The 17,853-nt window shown below is 39.6% G+C and overlaps 1 protein-coding gene across 2 annotated transcripts in view; it reads right to left on the minus strand.

Moving 5' to 3' along the window:
* Nucleotides 1-3,534: 3,534 nt before the first annotated feature.
* PHAF1 (phagophore assembly factor 1) overlaps nucleotides 3,535-17,853 on the minus strand; it is a 31,908-nt gene continuing 17,589 nt past the window's right edge. For both annotated transcript variants that reach the window (XM_065848452.2, XM_065848451.2), the window contains exons 8-17: nucleotides 16,528-16,625; nucleotides 14,755-14,867; nucleotides 12,631-12,764; nucleotides 11,976-12,059; nucleotides 11,229-11,311; nucleotides 10,386-10,429; nucleotides 9,073-9,116; nucleotides 7,668-7,726; nucleotides 6,022-6,094; nucleotides 3,535-5,565 (exon numbers count right to left, since the gene is read on the minus strand). In XM_065848452.2, the coding sequence (XP_065704524.1) occupies nucleotides 5,476-5,565; nucleotides 6,022-6,094; nucleotides 7,668-7,726; nucleotides 9,073-9,116; nucleotides 10,386-10,429; nucleotides 11,229-11,311; nucleotides 11,976-12,059; nucleotides 12,631-12,764; nucleotides 14,755-14,867; nucleotides 16,528-16,625 (822 nt within the window). In that variant the 3' untranslated portion in view covers nucleotides 3,535-5,475. The remainder of the gene's footprint in view (nucleotides 5,566-6,021; nucleotides 6,095-7,667; nucleotides 7,727-9,072; nucleotides 9,117-10,385; nucleotides 10,430-11,228; nucleotides 11,312-11,975; nucleotides 12,060-12,630; nucleotides 12,765-14,754; nucleotides 14,868-16,527; nucleotides 16,626-17,853) is intronic.

Raw genomic sequence — 17,853 nt, forward strand, 5'->3', positions numbered from 1 at the left:
AAAGGGAATACAGTGATTCAGGCTGTTTTGATTACTTAGTTGATTAGACTGCGCACTGCATGATCATGCAGGGCTTTTTTAGTCAGTGGTATTTAAACTAAACGGCTCTCTGAAGGATATTAATACTGGAATGAAACCGATGAACTAATTGGAATATGTAGCGGAGGTGTGAGACATTAAGGCACTTAAAATCAGCTTCCAAAATTGCAATATACAGTACTTTAAAATGACAAAGTTAATTAGGGTATGAAAGAGAAAAGGTTATGTTAAAGCAGTACAGTCTACTCCAGAACAAAAGTTATTGTTATAAACCCAATCTTACACCACAGCAGTGACCTACCCTGCAAATTCCAGCTTACCTTTCCCACTGTTCTGATGGGTCTGTGTTCCCAGATCATGCAAAGGAATGACTTTGCCCGCTGGAAAAATGCACATCCCCACAAACGAAACAAAAGCCTCGGATATAAGGTTTGGCATTTATAACATTTAAACAGTGATTTTATTAGTTACCATAATCCCTACCTATGTGAATTTTAGCTATATGTAAGTTCAGCCTGAACCCTCCAAGTGACACAAAAAAACTCCCTGCAATAACAAATCCCTTTGGAGGTGCAGTTTTCACTCGGGGAACTGGTTATACCCTGGCTTAGAACAAAGCGCCCTCCTTCATTAACTCCCGATCCTTTTGTAACGCTTAAGACTTAGATCTTCAGGAAGTTCTATTTTTAATTTCCCCTTATTTTGCTTCAACCTTATCTCTGAAACATCCTGGGCCATACCTTACATGAAAAGAACCAACTGCAACTAAATTGTGTTTTAACTCCCCAGACACACACAGTGATGTGTTCAGATTTGGCTCCATGTGCTGTGTCAGGTTATGTCTGACAGGGTCAGCCAGAGAAGACACTGCTTTCTCTTGGTGTAGCCAAGATAAAGGAGATATAATTAAAAAAAGGTGTTTATGGGGCAAATGGAACAATTGTATCTGCAGAGATGGAACATTTTTTGCATCACAATACCAAAAATTATTCTGAACTCAAAGCCCTATAAACCACAAGCAGCACATATGAAATTCTGCCGTACCAGACACCTTGGTCCTCATCCAAATACTCTGAAGCATTTAGCTACAGCTCAGATACATTTCTTTCAACATAAGAGCCACCCAGCTTCACACATGCAGGTTTACTCTCACATCCACTTGGAGCCATCCAACACAAAGCCTGACAGAGCTGCAGCTCAGCAGTGTTGCCGAGTGACGGTGACAAGCGACGTGTACAAAGTCCACGTGAAGTGGGCACCAACACCCTCGGCTTCCCTTGGGAAAACACCAGCTGGTGTGGAACCTCCAGCCAGCCCTGATAACAATGAATCACCGTCCTGCTGCAACGCTGAGCCGTAGGAAAGATTCTGTTTGAAACCCGTTTGATGGGAGTTCTGGAACACGACAAACGATCATGAGCGCATGAATCAGTTCTCACACACCACCCGATTACTATTTCAGAAAAAAGCCTCACAAAAACAAACCTGTTTAGAAGTGTGACAGTTCCCAGCAATAGAAGATTAGGTTTTCTTGACAGGAACTGCATTTGGGGGAACAGAGGGTTCTAGTATTACACAGCAGCACTGATCTATGTAGTACTGGCTGTATTTCAATATTCACAGGAGCCCAGGGACTGCTCGCAAGTCTAAAAAGTATGGGAAGAAATGTCAGTTTCACCTCCACAAAGAAGGGCACAATAATCAGTTTTATTAAATGTAAGCAAATGAAATACTGTGGAAAATACTGCAACATTCAAGTTGAGCAGAGACACACACGGACTCTAATTTCTGCACAAAAGGCACACATCAAAATTGGATCATATGCACAATGTATTTTATTAAAAATGTAATTTTACTTAACGTTGTATCAAACAGATTTATCATATGAAACCAAGATGATGGGTCAACACACACATCGCACACATGCATGTATCAAACCACACACAGACCTAACAAGGACACTTGCTGAGATGGGATCCAACACAGCCCCAATCCCCAGGTTCCTTAGGGAGGGGATGAGGAAGGGGATGCACCCTGCCCAGTTGGCCCAGCAGAGCTCGAGCTGGCACCCTGAGCACCCACCCCTGTCAGGAACAGCTTTGGGTCCAAGCAAACAGCCCCACACTTCCCCCCATGCCATCCTCACCTTCTCCCCCAGAGCAACTTGATTCCCTGTTCCTTCCTCTCTTCCATCTGGAGATTCAAAACTGCCACCAGTTCCCCCCACCCAGTCCAAACCTTTTCACACCAGCAAGTCCTTAAGGCTCCACAGTAGCTTCCCTAAAGCATCCGCACAGGAACAGCTTGGCTTACTCCAAACAGCAGCAAACAAATCAAACCATCTCGGAGGAGCGAGCTAGGAGCAGCTGCAATCACAAAGGAACGGTGAGGAAACCCAAAAGAGCTGCTCCACATCATCTGCCCGTGTCCTTCTTCAGCTCTGCCTCTCCCCAAAGCCAAATAAATGCTCCATGCTCAGCCCATCAGCAGCGGACAAGATTGCTTTTGATTTTTGTCTGCTACAGAGGAACTTTACAAGACGAAGGGACTGACCTAGAGAAGTATGCGCGCTGTTAAGAGAGCAAACTTCATTTATCTACACTGTGCTTTGCCTCGGAGCATTACCCATGCAGGTGGAGTCACTGAGGCCGTTAAAAACTGACAGCCTGTCCCAAGGCCACACTGCAGCAGCCTCCTGACCGCACGCTTCTAGGGAATTTCAACCGAATATGCTTGAAGCAGGATAGTGGTAGCATTGGCATATCCATTACTCAAATCGTCCCATCAAGAATTTACCTCTTCCTGCAGCTAATCTGGAGCCTTTACTAGAAAAGGATTAACTAAAATCAATTGAAATTATCAGCAGGATTGCTGCCATATTTCAGTAACAAGGATAAGCACGCACACCATCTCAATAACAGAGATGGTAAAATTCTCCGAGAGCACACTCAGCAAGGTTATTTTATATTCCCAAACTGAGGGATGCTGGAAGAGGGAGAGCAAAGTGCTCTGCCCTATGTGACACCACAAGCGCAGGAGGGACGCGAATGGCACCAGGAGTTTCAGTGCTGCCCTACTGAAGTACCTTGGGGCAGGAGAAAGCAGCAGAATTCACATTTGCTCCTTTTGCTGCAGAATTTCCTCCATCCTGTTGCAGGATATTCACACTCTTTGAAGCTTGATTGATTTTAATAATACCCAAGGGCTGCCGTGAGTGTAACAATCACATTCTTGAACACAATACAGAAGCCATGGTGTTATTTACCGTATTTAAAGACTTTCCTTCTCCACTTCAGGGTAACACTTTATAATATACTTCCCTGTGTCTACTAGGAAACAGACTGCAAATATGTTAGTTTTCATACTGCTGCTTTGGAGAACAGACTGTATCGGCTCTAAAGGAGGAACACTAGTCATATACATTAAATGTAATGTCTGAAATGCAGTAAAATAAAGGGACTGATTGGTAAGGAAAAAAAGCAAAAACATCCATGATTTTATTACAAAAACACCCAGCAACTGTATTTAACACAAAAACAGTAACTGAGAGTCTCATTTTATTTTTCTTTCAGTGTACATGCTCATTATTATTCCATTTAATTTACAGAAGGGCTATGTAAAATGAAATTAAAATTAGAGAGGAAACAAAAGGAAGATTGAGGCATAGGATTTTCTTAGCAAGCAATGACCACAGGAGACAGCACAGATTGAACAGGGATTCAACAGGAGTGACACCTAGGGATAAACGTAAACAGTAACTTTTTCCTTATCCATTAGATTCTCCATGGGGCTTTTTTGTTTGTTTTAGCAAAACAGTTTAGAGTATCACAGTATACAGGAAGACTAAATGGCAAAGAACATCTCACACACACACACATTTATCCCTGCTACTGGTCCAGGATCCAAAACTTCAGTTAACATTCGATTTCCTATCTCTCATTCATTGATAAACTATACAGGATTACACTGTACATGGAGTTAAAATTACAAAAATGTCATATTTACAAAATCTGTACACACATAGTAAAACTCACAAAATTGTCATCTATGTATCACAAGTTGCTACACCAAAATATTAAAAATGGGATAAAATTATACATTTCTCTTGTCCATTTTTAAAAAGGGTTCAATATTTCAAAGACAGACCACCTATCTTCCCCCAAATAAGACTGGTAAGAGAACTAGAAACCTAAAGTATCCTCCTGGGATAAAATGTCGCGAGCAGCATCTCCCAACTAGAAAGAAGCCTAAATCCTGCCTGCTGGGGTGGGGTGTGCAGTTAGCATTTATGTACAGAAATGGTGAAACCACAATAAGGATGTCTTTGGCTAAACCTTTGGCATAAATTAAAATCATACATCAAAAGTTACAGAAAAGGTTTTCCTGGTGATGGCAGAGCCCGGGAATTTCCTTACGAGATACCATTATATACAGCTTTCCTTTCTCTAAGGAAACAGTAGGAAGAAGGGATTTTGGAACAGAGGCAAATGAGGCAATGCTATTTCTTCGTTACATTTTTCTGTAGTATGAAAAATCATATCAAAGCTTTTCACTAAAACATATTTCAGCCATAGAAACAACCTCTTCCAGATTTTTTTTTTTGAAACTGCATATGAAAAAAAAATTAGTAAACCAGCCATGGCAGAAAAAAATTGTTTCAGCATATCAAGTACATATTAGTGCAGGAAGGTGGATAAATTTGATCCACTGTATAAATAAGCTTTATGCGCAGCGTACATTAAATAACCATCACACCCCACTCTCACCCAGTACACAGATGCTCCTCAGTGAAGATAAACGTTTATCAAGTAATTAAAGTGTATGTAGTGCAAATGTTACAACCAAGTATTATGCACATGCTACTTGCTTGGTTTAAAGTTACACAAAGATGTGGTGCCTGAAATCATGGACATATATACATCCTTGTCACACTTTGTACAATGTCCTAAGCCACAGAAATACCGATGTGTTTATATCTATATATATATACACACACGTTTTCTTAAAATGTGACCACCACATCAATACGGTAACACAAACAGACTAAAATCAATACCTGCTTCCAGATGCTCCAAGGCTCAGAAAGTTTGTGCTTCTAACTCTTGCAGTCATTATACGCCCCTCTTCCATCCTCCCCTTCTGCCAGCTGAGAAGGAGGGACAGTCTCTTCGGGTCTGTGCTGCATAGGATGAGGGCAACCGAGAGGAATAAACGACGGCACAGGCGCCTAAGCTGCTTTCCTCCACCAACAGTTCCATGCCCCATGATGAAGGGTTGAGAGAATTTCCCTTCCACCTCGCTCCTGGGTGGAAAGGTTTGTTGAAAAAAAAATAAAATAAAAATCATAACGTGCTTTCCATATTATAAGTGGCAGCAAATCAAGGCACGCTGTACTAATTTTGTAGCATTGAGATTAGCTGACTTTGCAGGGGACGCTCACTGGGGAAGGTCCGATGTTCTCAACTGGCTGCTGGGCCGCGTTGGGCCATAGAGAGTAACAGAAGCTATGTGATTATTCTGCATCACCTGCAAAAGGACGGCAGGGAAAAAGGGCAATTAAAAGAACTGTACACCAAACAGGAACTCAGAAGAGTGAAAATGGCGAATACGGAACTGATCTGCCTGGAAAAAGAAATCCCAACAACCAAAGAAAGTAACAAGCTCTTGGCTAGCTCCTAAAAACGGCCTCTAGATTTCCACGACATGTTTAAACACCAGCATGCTCCACCACTACTCAGAGCCGAGCGCATGCATCTCCTGCTAGTACGAGTTCTAGGTGATAAACGCGAAGTCCCAGCGTTAGCATGCAAACGTGCAACCTCAGAGAAGAGACTGGAAAGTTGCCTGCTTCTGCCAATAAGCTCTAAAAATGCAGCCACTCGCAAGCGCTGGCTTTTCTTGAAAGGGGAAATAAGAAGCCAGTAGTAATAATAGCAAACTCCTCATCTTCTCTTGCTCAAATATGAAAGTTTTTCACCTAACCTCAAAGATCATTCGTTGCAGTCCAAAGCAAAAGGTTGACCCAAATGGGTTAGTGTTGTTCGGAGATGATGACCTGGGCAGAAAATAGGGGAAAAAGAAAAAAAAAGGACGTGTGAGGATCAGAAACTTCTTAGGGAAGAATAACCACTCCGTAATACAAGGTAAATGATGGCATCTTTATCACGGCTTTCATCAAAAGAAAGTAAATCTATGTTATGCAGCACCACTGCTGGATTCCAAGTGAGCCTGAGGACACCTCTGCTCAGTGTCACAGAGCTGTTCTTAATACTTTGGGAGAAAGCAATAAAAAAATTGCTAACAACCTCTACAGGAAAACTCTCTTTCACTGAACTTAAGCAGGAAGAACCCTGAAAATCAGCAGACACATAGGAAGAGAAAAGCACCATGTAATATATTACAAATTATTTTCGGGCAAGATCCTTTCCCACTCTTCAATCAACTTTATTTCTCAGCCTCTACCAAATGCATTTACTATATGCTATTAATTCACTGGTTTTATCATGTTGAAAAATCACCCTGTAAGATGCTGAAATAGAATAATCCAGATTTTATTAAACAGTATTTTTACAATTAATGTATCACTTGTCCTTCAGATATTTTGGATATTTTTGGCTCATACATACGACAATAGCAGAATCTGACTGCAACGGATCTTAGACCACAGCCAATTCTGGCCCTCCCCACCTCCCCCAATATTTACCTTTTGGCCTTTCTTCTAACTGGTCAGTTTCTCAAATTGCATGTCTGAGACATTTGAGATGTTCTCAGTAAAGCAAACTGTGGTTGAACTACTTGCTACAACACAGATGAAAAACAGAAGGGCTCTATGTAATCACTGTTTCACCTCAGCTTTACTTTATATGTCTTCTGCTCTAACGATCTCATTGGAATAAAACAGGAGTAAAGAGGAACAAAGGGCACAATGATTTAGGTGAGGTGGGGGAGGTGGTGGAAGTCAGACTCAAAATCATAGGAAAGCCTGATGAAAATACCTTGTTAGGTATATCTGAAACTGCTGCAGTATTTTCGCAGCACCCATGACTCACACTTGTCTCAGGATACATCGCAGTTTCATTTAATTATCACCGAATGATGGCACCGCAAGCAGGTAATGCCTCTTGAACCCGACACCCCACTCAGCCCCTGTAGGACCTGAGCAAGCACAAGGACACTCACTATTCTACCTTCAGTCAGCCTGAAAGAACTGCAGAGCACCTACGTATCTTCATAAAAGCAAAACTCCTCCAGACAGATTGCCATCATATACACTACACACTGTGCTACACGATGTCATGTTGTTGAAATGCATGTGACTAGTATTAAACAAAAAATATACACTATTTATTACACGTGAACAGAGAAACTTCTTTACATGCTGCTTTGCTCTTCTCCAGACATTACAGTTCCAGGAATTTTGGAAATTGGATTCCAAAATTTTCCAAGGTGTCATTCTCCATGCCAGTCTGTTGTCTGAGAGCACCTATCCAGCCTTGTTAGTAATCAAAAAGTCTGAAACTATCAGCGAAGCATCCTAAAAGTAACTAGTGCAATCAACACCCTTCCTCGGCCTAAACAAATCCTCTGGTATCAGCTCAGTCCCTGCAAGGAGAATAGAGATTCTTTACCTGTGAAGTACCACCGGCTTTTCTACAGGGTGCCCCAGAAGATCCTGAATACTGTCCCACTGTAAATATATCAAAGACTTTGTGTTAAAATGAGGCATGGAAAATCCTTCTTTTTATCTAGGAAGAGTGTCATGTACATTTTTGTCTGTGACATGCTCATTTGCCAAATAACACAGAGGTTGTATTTACAGAACTATTTTGTGACTGAAGCCATACTCAGTAGTAACAACTATCCATTAATCAGGCTAAGAAATCCTCTCAGGGTTTCTTCTAATTTTGTCCCAAACCAGCTCTGGATTAGAATTATTAATATAGAAGAATCTGATGGGTCCTATGGGTAAAATGTAGCTGGAAAGTCTTGTAGTATTTCAGGGACATCTTGGAGAACAAAGCAGCTGCAGGAAACCTCAGCATAATATCCTCTTACGTACCTTTGCAGAGGGAAAAATATCATAGCTGCTACCTCTCCAAAAAAGCCCTTTCTTGATTTAAGCGACAAGTTTAGAAAAGAAGAGAGTTGAAATATTTAACGATTGGGAATGTCCAGCAGTTTTCATCACTCTAAGCAGACTTAACAAGAAGCTGCAGTTTCACACATAGGACTGAAATAAGTCAAAGCAATGAAGGCTCTAAGTAATTCAAACCAAAAAGCAAAGAATGGCAGCTTCCAGGTTGCTGATTCCAATTTTTTCATCCCAGTATGGGCCCCAAAATTCACCAAGGAAAGTCTTCATTTGGTACCCCAGGAGGCAAGAGAGCATCACCAACTCTGGTTGAATGTTAACTGTGGAGACGCTGCTTTTTGAGTTTAATGTAGCTCTCAAACACGCAGCAGCAACTGCCCAGCTGGGAACTTGATTTAAGTGGTAAGGCTACACTGTCTCCCAGGAGTCCGCTGTCACCAGGAGGTGTCACACGAGCAGTGACGTTTTTGTAAGGCCTGCTGCTGCTGCCTGAGAAATGTCCCATTACTGGCACCCTTCAGAACAAAAGGAAGGACACTGGACCCTCTTGGTTAAATACTACGTGTCTTCGAGAGCTACATTAACTAGAAAGACTCTGAAAATTTTGTTCAGAAATCTCTCTTTCAGCTAACGTTCAGCCATCACTGCTATCACTTTCCCATATCACTTATTTCGCTGTTCTATTTCTATCTGCAGGTATCTTAAAATGAAAAGTATGCAATAATTTAGTTTACTTGAAGTGTGCTATTACAAATACCTTTAATCCTGAACACAAGATGTTTAAACCACAAAACATACATTAACTTTTGGCCTTCAACTTCTCAATTTCAAACCAACACAGCACAATAGCTATTATTTTTCAAAGTGTACTTTATATTCAACATAAATCATTTAGATGGTTTAAGAATAGACAGAAAATACTCGGTTCTGCATAGATTTACCTTGCTGTACGTTGTACATGTTTCAGTCTGTGAATCGGCACTATCTATGAAAGAAAAACAGAAAAGCCTTTATAGTTTAGGCTTGAACAGTCTCCTATATAATCTTTTGCTTTGGGATATTAGTTCAGATAGCAGGAGACATACAAGCAGTAGATCAGTTCATATACAAATTTACCAGCATTTACTAGCAACCAGAATCGTCAACAACATTGATTAAATGCCAGTTAAGGTGATTAAACAAATCTGTCTATTTACAAACAAAACCCCAGAAATACTCAGAAGAGATTCTACTTGAAATGAATAAAAATAATCACACATGAACGCCTTTGAAGTACTGAACAATAACCTAATGGAAAATAATTTAAAAAGTGAGAACATTCATGCTTATTCTCTTGACTGAAGTACAAATTAACTGTCATATAAGCTTGGATATACAGACATGGTTTTTCCAGCTTTTTTTATTCCTCTACATGCTCAAACTGCTGTGACAGCCACAGGAGAGTTGCACTTCACACAGGGAAGTGCTTCCAGGGAAAACCAACCAAAATGAAGAAAGCATCCCCAGGCAAAACCTTAAGTCAGCACCCAGTATTCCCCGGATAATCAAAATCCACACTTTGCCAGTACACCCGTTAATTTTTACTTAAAAAAATAACTCTACCCTGATCACTATCATCTTCAATCAAACCAGTTTCCCCATGCTTTGTTGAGACTACTTACACATACAGAGCTGGGTGCATCTAAATATCTTCCAGAATTCAGAACTACTATGTATTTTTTTCAAGTGGAGATTTTCAAGTGAACACAACAGACATACTTTGTCTATAGCGCATAGAATCAACATATTTTGAATGTTTGTTTTCATTCCCAGCTAAACCAGTTCATATTAAATAGCATGAATAAACCTTTCAAGAGTAAGCTCAGGATTAAAAAGTTTAACAGTGTATTGGACATACCAGCTCAAACTAACACTGCCTGACAGATTTTGAGCCTCCAAGCACAAGGTAATTGATTTCAGCAGAGTGGCAGAACTACAGAAAATTAGTGATGTTGGAGCTAAATATTTGTATGATCCAAGTAAGTAAACAAGGTAGCGTTGGTAAAATCAGAGAACTGCTAATTTGTCCTGAAGTATCTTTTCCTATTGACAAATAGAAACTTAACCCAAAAATTTCTCCTCTGTCTCCATGACTTTTGCTGTTGGCATCCTCTGGTAATGAGAGATGCATCAGAAATGAAAGCTGATCGTACCTCCCCTTTGAGCACTTGGTGGTACGAGCCCCCTGAAGCAGGACAAGACATGAACTACTCACCTCGCTTAATGACTAGTGGAATCTTGAATTCACAGCGATGGTAACTAAAAAGTGCAAATTGTAAAGCTATTAGAAAACAGAAGACCCCAAATAAACTGCATAGCACAAACTTAGGGCTCTTAATAACCACTTTAATGAAAAGTCCCATGAATAATAAAATGAGTCTCGATGCTAACAGAATAAGTAGAAAAGTTCTCATTTCTATGTTCTACACCAAAAAAGCCAGCAGCCTCGCAACGTCCTGACATGATTTTCTACAGGATGCAAAAGGTCCTTCAGCACAAATTACTCTGCTGTTACACAGACTGGATGGAGAAATACTCACCTTACAAACAGCACCATAGATTTATAGATTACGACAACTGCCTAAAAACATGTTCACTTCAATCAGACATCTAATCACTTATTCCTTAACTCATATTACTCCCCTAAAGAGTTTACATTTTAAAAGTCCTAAAATACATTCCAAAGCATGAGAGACTTTTTTTTTTTAAACCACTAACTGAAATAGCGTCAAGAAAAAACCAGCAGCCCTCCTACCAGTAAATGGACACTCTTGTTAATACAAAGTTTGCTGCTAGCAAGAGAGTTTGCACATTACAGCTGGACCAAGACCTACCTGACCTCATTTACTGCTTTAAGACATACGTGATAAAATAAAGGCATTTAAATGTAAAAAGATCATTAAAAAATGTGCTAATAATGATGGCTGAGAACTCCACAGGTTACCAGATACACCAAAATCACTTGGGGAAAAAATACCGGAATTCTATCAAGGGAACACAAGATTTCTTTTTCAGGTGTTTTAAAATATTCTTTAACAGATCAGTTCTTTACACTCACATGTTAAAGTTGTAATGACCAGGGTAATTTGTATGTAGGACAAATTTCTTCACCTTGTGAGTGTTTGCATCAAAGAGGATATCCTGTTGAACAAAAACAAGACAGACATTAAACACTTTGTATAGAGGAAGGTGCCTTTCCCAAACTAACCTTAGTTAGTGATAGGTATTTATCTCATTGGAACCCAATGGAACTATGAAAATTAGTATTTGAACATGAGATTATTTGTAAATTCAAATAAACACACATTTCCTCCAGCATTCAATCACAACCACAGTTCCATTTGCTCATGTTGAAAAGTTTTCTAAGGAGGTGTTGTTTGCATATTATTTACAGTAGAGAAAAGCAAAATAGCTGTAAGGAGGGACATGAAGGTTGAACTACATCTCACAGCTCAGCAAACTTTCACAATTGATACACCTCTCTCAGTTCTGTGGGACAGGAGCAGAGATTTCAGAAACAAGAACTAGTATATCTACACATCAGACATGGCAGAGGGAGAAAACCCGAGAGAAGGCCCAAGCGCCAACATAAGGAGCCCTTCAGCAACTGGTGGAGATGAAAAATGCTACTGATGGAATTTGCAAGAGAAAAGCCAGTGCTGTGCTTCATATCCAGAGGTTCCTAAGGCAGCAATCAAGAGTTTTGCAGTCTCTCATTTCCCACAGCCTCTGACCTTCTGAAAGGATTGCTGTGCAGCGAAATCAAAACTTCACATGAATTTGATTATGAAAGCTTCCCACTCACCACTCCAAGCGTGAAATAATTGAAGAAGTAGTCATTGCACTTTGATGGGACCTGCTTATGGGGCGAGGGCGAGTGGATTTTCATCTGCAAAACACACATTTTTGTGATGTATTTAATAACGCTCACAAAGATGAATGCCATTAACAACATCACTACATTCAAACAAATTGCCATAATCTCATTTGAAGCCCTTGTTCAAATATGTAAGACACTGTGCTTCATGACAGGACCATCAGCTGCTTGCAGCAGCATGACACATTAGGGTTTTGCTCTTTTTTAGTTATCTGAAGTAAAAGGTATCCTCATATGCTGCTATGTAAAAACATCAGGAAAGGATCAAAGTAGATGATAAAGTTATTTTACATAAAATATAATTTAAAAATAGGTAGCACACACTTGCTAAGGCTCATTTGGATTCAATTTTTAAACCAGTTAAAATGATTAAAAAAAAAATGGATTTGCATCCATTTAGGTTAAAAAAGCTTCTTCATATCAAATTATGTAACAGTTCATCCCAGTCTATTATACGTCAAGTGAAGCACTTGTAATTTGTACTACACAGAAGTTTCCCTTCACCAGCCTGGCAAAACGCAGGCCCTGTGATTAAACTGAGCCAGCACTGAACAAAGTCCTGTGACTGAATCCGTTCCCTCACCTTATCTTCAGACTTGTAGAAGACTTTGTGTGGAGACCCCAGGGTGCTCAGCACATCCTGGCACGAATCACCAAAGTATACACAACGCTCAAATACCCGCATCTTGGCGTCGGCTAAAACACCTGGGCCGCAACCTGGGGAATGGAAAACAACTCAAAATTCATCCTTCCTGATCAGGGAGCACATCTGCAAATCAGCACCAAAAGCTCAGCATTCCTCTATTTATCACAAAACAGCTGCATTTTTAGTCAACAGTGCCAAATTAAATTTAACCCTTTATTTTGCAAGTTTAAATGCTTCTTAGCAAAGTGATGTATGTGCTGACTGCTGCACAGATCCCCATCTTAACCTCCAGCTTCAGCAATGCTCTCTTCGCTTCCTGCCGTTCAAATGAATGTGACTTGTTTTCCTAGTCAATCTCAATTTTGTCAGCTGATTATTAGCAAAGTACCAGGAAATATTTCTATCTTTAAAATATTCTACTGTAGCAACTAAAGATGTAGCTCCAGCTAAAAAAAAAGAGTAAAGCCCATGAAGTGAGATTTCTCATTCATATTAACTGCATCGGAAAACATACGTTCTTTACTCAAGATTCCCATAGCTTATTAAATCAGTAGCAAGTATGTCCCTATGCAAACAACGTTAAAAATAGATCTTACTGAACTGCCATTACATAGATGAATGGCTGACACAGGTTACTAGATGTTACGAAATTGAAAGATCTTACAGTGTTCGACCTCATTTGCTTTCAGGAATGCAGCATCTTGCATTTACGAGAATGCACATACATGTATGCAGCAAGTACTGCAAACTACAGGATGTACACACTTAGCTTTTCTCATTATACATTATTTATGTAGCCATTTAGCCGATAAAATAAATCATAAACATCTGATTGAGTCATCCTCGATTTCTGAAGCAAGAGTTACTTCCAATTACTAAACTTGCAGAGAAACTTGTGCCAGAACAGGTGTGCAATATGTTCTGCAAAAGAGTTTCTACAAACTTTAGCAAGACAAGAACAACACGTGTCCAGATTGCCCCTCTGCAAGTTTTAGTCTGAACATTACTGATGTATTTTCATAATTACTTTATTCATTGACAACATTTTCTTTAAGCTGCATATATATATTTTTAACTAAACTTGACACTCTACCTGAGAAGTATCCAATTTGTCAAAATCATTTACATTATTATGTTGTTATAGCTAACTCCTTGCCTAGTACACGAGGGGGATATATGTTCCCTGTCCTAGGCAGCTCTCCATTATCTTCCTCTGTAAAGAGAGAAGCAAAGTAACTTGAAAACATCTGCTCCATTTTTATTCATGATTTTTTATTCTTCATCTTAAATTTTCTCCTTTTTTAACTTTCGCATATTGGGAATGTATCCAAGTGCTTCCTCAATATACACACACCTAGTAATCAGAAAAGGTCAAAAGCTGAGCCTGCTAACAAAAATTGTTAAAAACATCTCAGTATTTTTTCTTACAAACATTGTCAAGTGTCAAGCTATGGTGACCAAACAAGGCTCCTTTGCAGTCATCCTATCTTTCCCTAATTTCTAAGCCCTCCCCCGTCTCTGAAAGTACACACAGGAAAAGGTATTCATCAGCCTCTGGCACTTTCGCAGCCATCTCCTACAGCAAATGAAAATGGAATCGAATTTAAAGTGCAGTCCAAGGCTGCGGCATTGATGTGGTCTCTTACTGGCATTTTTAAAAGCCTTCCTGAATTAATCACAAATATATCAACATTATGCAGCTTACTGTACATAAGGTTTTTTGATTTCTCATGTTTTTTTCAGTGATGTAATTGTATCTGTTTTATTCTACAGATATACCTGAACACAAATTCCGTTTCTGCAAAGAGACTCTAAGGACCTGGAACTACAGAGGGCAGGGCTACAGTCCTCTGTGATTTCGCCAGGGCAATGCAGCAGCAGGTAGACTCACTTTCACAGGGTTTTTATTCAATTTTGTTTCCAATAGTTAAAAAAAGGTATATAGAACACTTTGAAATCACCTGTAAAATCACCACAAATAACCTATGCTTAATTTATACAGGTTTATCCCTCTTTTCCCGAGGAAAGCAACTGGTTTGACGTTCTCAGTGTCAATAATACCTGCGGTGAGTAGGCGAAGCCGTAAACCTGAGGGTCCAGTTCCATCTCGCAGAACATCAACGTTCTCAGCATACACATTACCAAGGAAACAGCTGAGGGGCATCAAGGGAGCCCTGAAACCAATCATACAAAAAGTGTGCAGAGGATCGGCTTTATCTTCACATTTTTCATTAACAAGCTGGTACCAGTTCACTGGAACAGCACGTTAATTTTGGCAAAGCTGCATTTAACTCAGACTGAAGATTAAAAATTATATTAAACACAAGCGTTGTAAACTCTGGGCAGAAAGGATGAGGAACAACAAGGCAGCGCTCACATGCAGGACCTTTACTATTAATGAAACAAACAGCAAGTTTCAAAGACTCCAGAAATTACAAAAACTGTATCTAGCCTTTGGATACCTCCTATGAGGACACATCATTTCAGACTTTGCTCAGGGAAAATGGAAGTTGCCCAGTTTTTAATATACTTGCTCCTTGAACTAGGTGTCCTACCCAAATGTAACCGAGAAGCCTTCTCTGTGATGCTCTCCCTGCTCTTGGGATGGTACTACTCCATAGTCCAGAACAGGAATTGAGCTTGTGCAGGTACACCGCAAACAACTGTTCTGCTTTGCTGGGCCAGTTCTCATTGTAATTCAATTACAAGAATATTTGAGAAGATTATAACAGCCCCAAGAAAGATATTTTGAATGGAAGGGTTGCTTTTTTTGTATGTTAGTTTGGGGATGCTCTATAAAATTCACTTTTCTTCTCTGAATTTCTTCTTTGTGTGAATGATGTGAGCTGAAAGTCAGGCATTGAGCTCTCATACACACACACACCATAGCCGCTGGTGCTTTCACTAAAGCTCACCATGCCACAGATGGGCACAGACAACAGTCTTTTGAAGTACACTTATTTCTAATTAGGAGACAATGTCTGCATCAACAAGATTCCCTCCCTTCTGAGCCGTAATTCACAGATGTGTTCATCTTCTCCTAGCATTAAAACACAACTGCCTCTGCAAAAACTACCACCTGATCAGTTTGAGTATTCATAAGCTGAAAGGAAGAATTTAGAGGTCCTTTCAATTTTGAGTAAGGAACCCAAGGAACAAGGTTTTTAGAAAGAGCAAACCATCAGATGTTGTACAATAAATTACTGCCTAAAAGAAGACAGAATACAACACCATAGTAAACATCAACCATATTAAAACACAACTACTCCATTAGTATTAAGGCATGAAAATTAGTTTCCTCAGAATGCTAATTTCAGTCAGGTAACTGCAAATACATTGAATATATTGTAGATGATGCATATGGCTTAAGTCTGAAAAACATATATTTTTTTTATTTTTGTATAGTGAGAGTGTTTAAGACCCTCAGCAGGACCCTGTGATGACATACACAGTACCAGTGCACTACAAAACAACCAACTGCCTACACCAGGTTTGATTTGTCTAGGGAGAGGTCATCAGCATACAGAGAAAACACTGAGCAAGAATATCCTAAGTGCATCTCGTACTGGATACACTACATTTCCTCCTTTGCTTAATTAATTCACTTGCAGGTCAACTGAATCAGCCTTCTACAGCCGTGCCAAGCTGACACCACCTATGGAAATTCAAGGGAGGTTGGTATCTAAAGGCATTCTGCACACTACCAAATTCATAAGAGACCCAAACTGAACTAAAAAACGATATGATTATATTTAGCACTTGCAAAACCCGAAACACATGAGGAAGAAAAAGCATATTCTACATGATCAAAACAGCACGACCAGCTGTACGTACTTGGTATCCTGCAGACTGTTTCCGTTGTAGATGTACATACGTTTCACAGTCGCACCATGTGGAATTTGCAGAGAGGCTAAACCGTGGGCAAAGTTAGGCTGCAGATAGACAAAATCATTCGTGTTACATGACACAGGTCAAAGCAATAAATTACATCAGAAATGCAGTATATACTTAGCAATTCAGAAGAGTTTCTAGCCAAAGATAAGGGGGAAAACCAACACCAAATCCCCCTTCTAGATGGTGTTTCTTTACATAACACCATTCCTGGATTCCCAAGCCAGGGTGAAATCCTCACTATGTTTATCCACCAAGAGATGGCACTAGTCTGACAATTAGCCATGCTGTGCACTGAGAATTCAAGTTCTCAGTCTGATCACTTTCAACTAGCAATTTAAAAGTATTGGTACTGATAGACTGCATGTGAGTTCTAAGAAATAGGCTGTCCTAAAGGTAGAACTTTTCTTCTCTCCCACTGCCTTAATTTCAGCCTTTTAACACTACTTCTGGTTTGTAAAATGCTTTTATCTGATGAACAGATTCATTCACTAAATAGGTTTTCTGTTGTTCCTATCACCACATCCTTACACACATTGTTTTGATAGGGATTTTGAGTGCTCTCATCAAATAGAAGTCAGATTCATTCTTCCAGCGCAGTAAGAGCACATTTCTTTCAACTTTGAAGATGGCAAGGCCTTCTTTAAACACTGGCATTGGACAGAAAAGGAATTAATTTTGTCTTTTTATGCTTTTTTTTAATTCTAATCCCATACAGCATGCATTCTTTTTAACTGATAAGCCTAATTAATACAACTGAGAGCACTTCGATCCTCACACAAAACAAGATATAAACACATTCTTGTGGAAATCACAGAAAACCTAATCTTGCTTTGACTATAGACAATGATTTCCAAATATTTCAGAGAATGCAGTAATACATTCAATTATTTAGTAACTCATCCGAACATTTGGTGAATGTGCAAACAGGCATCACAAACAAAGCTCATTCATTTGGCTTTCTAAAAGTACTCATACTAAAGGATACTTAAGATGAAAATGTATTTTATGAACTCTATCCTAGTTTAGTTGCGTAATCAATTTGATGAGATTCAAAAATATCTGATAAAAGAACAGCCTTCCAGTAGATTGCTTAATATTTATGTATTTGCATAGAGAGTGTTCATATTTTTAGAAGCCTCCTTTCAACAAACAGAATCACTAGTCCCAGTTCATGATGCAAGCAGAATCTCTCAGCGCATGCCTTCTGCTAAAAGGAAGGAAAACTTTAACTTCAAAATGCATGAATAAGAGTGCAACCGAGGACTT

The sequence above is a fragment of the Patagioenas fasciata genome, chromosome 13 (genome assembly GCF_037038585.1).
Source record: "Patagioenas fasciata isolate bPatFas1 chromosome 13, bPatFas1.hap1, whole genome shotgun sequence".
Taxonomy (NCBI): Eukaryota; Metazoa; Chordata; class Aves; order Columbiformes; family Columbidae; genus Patagioenas; species Patagioenas fasciata.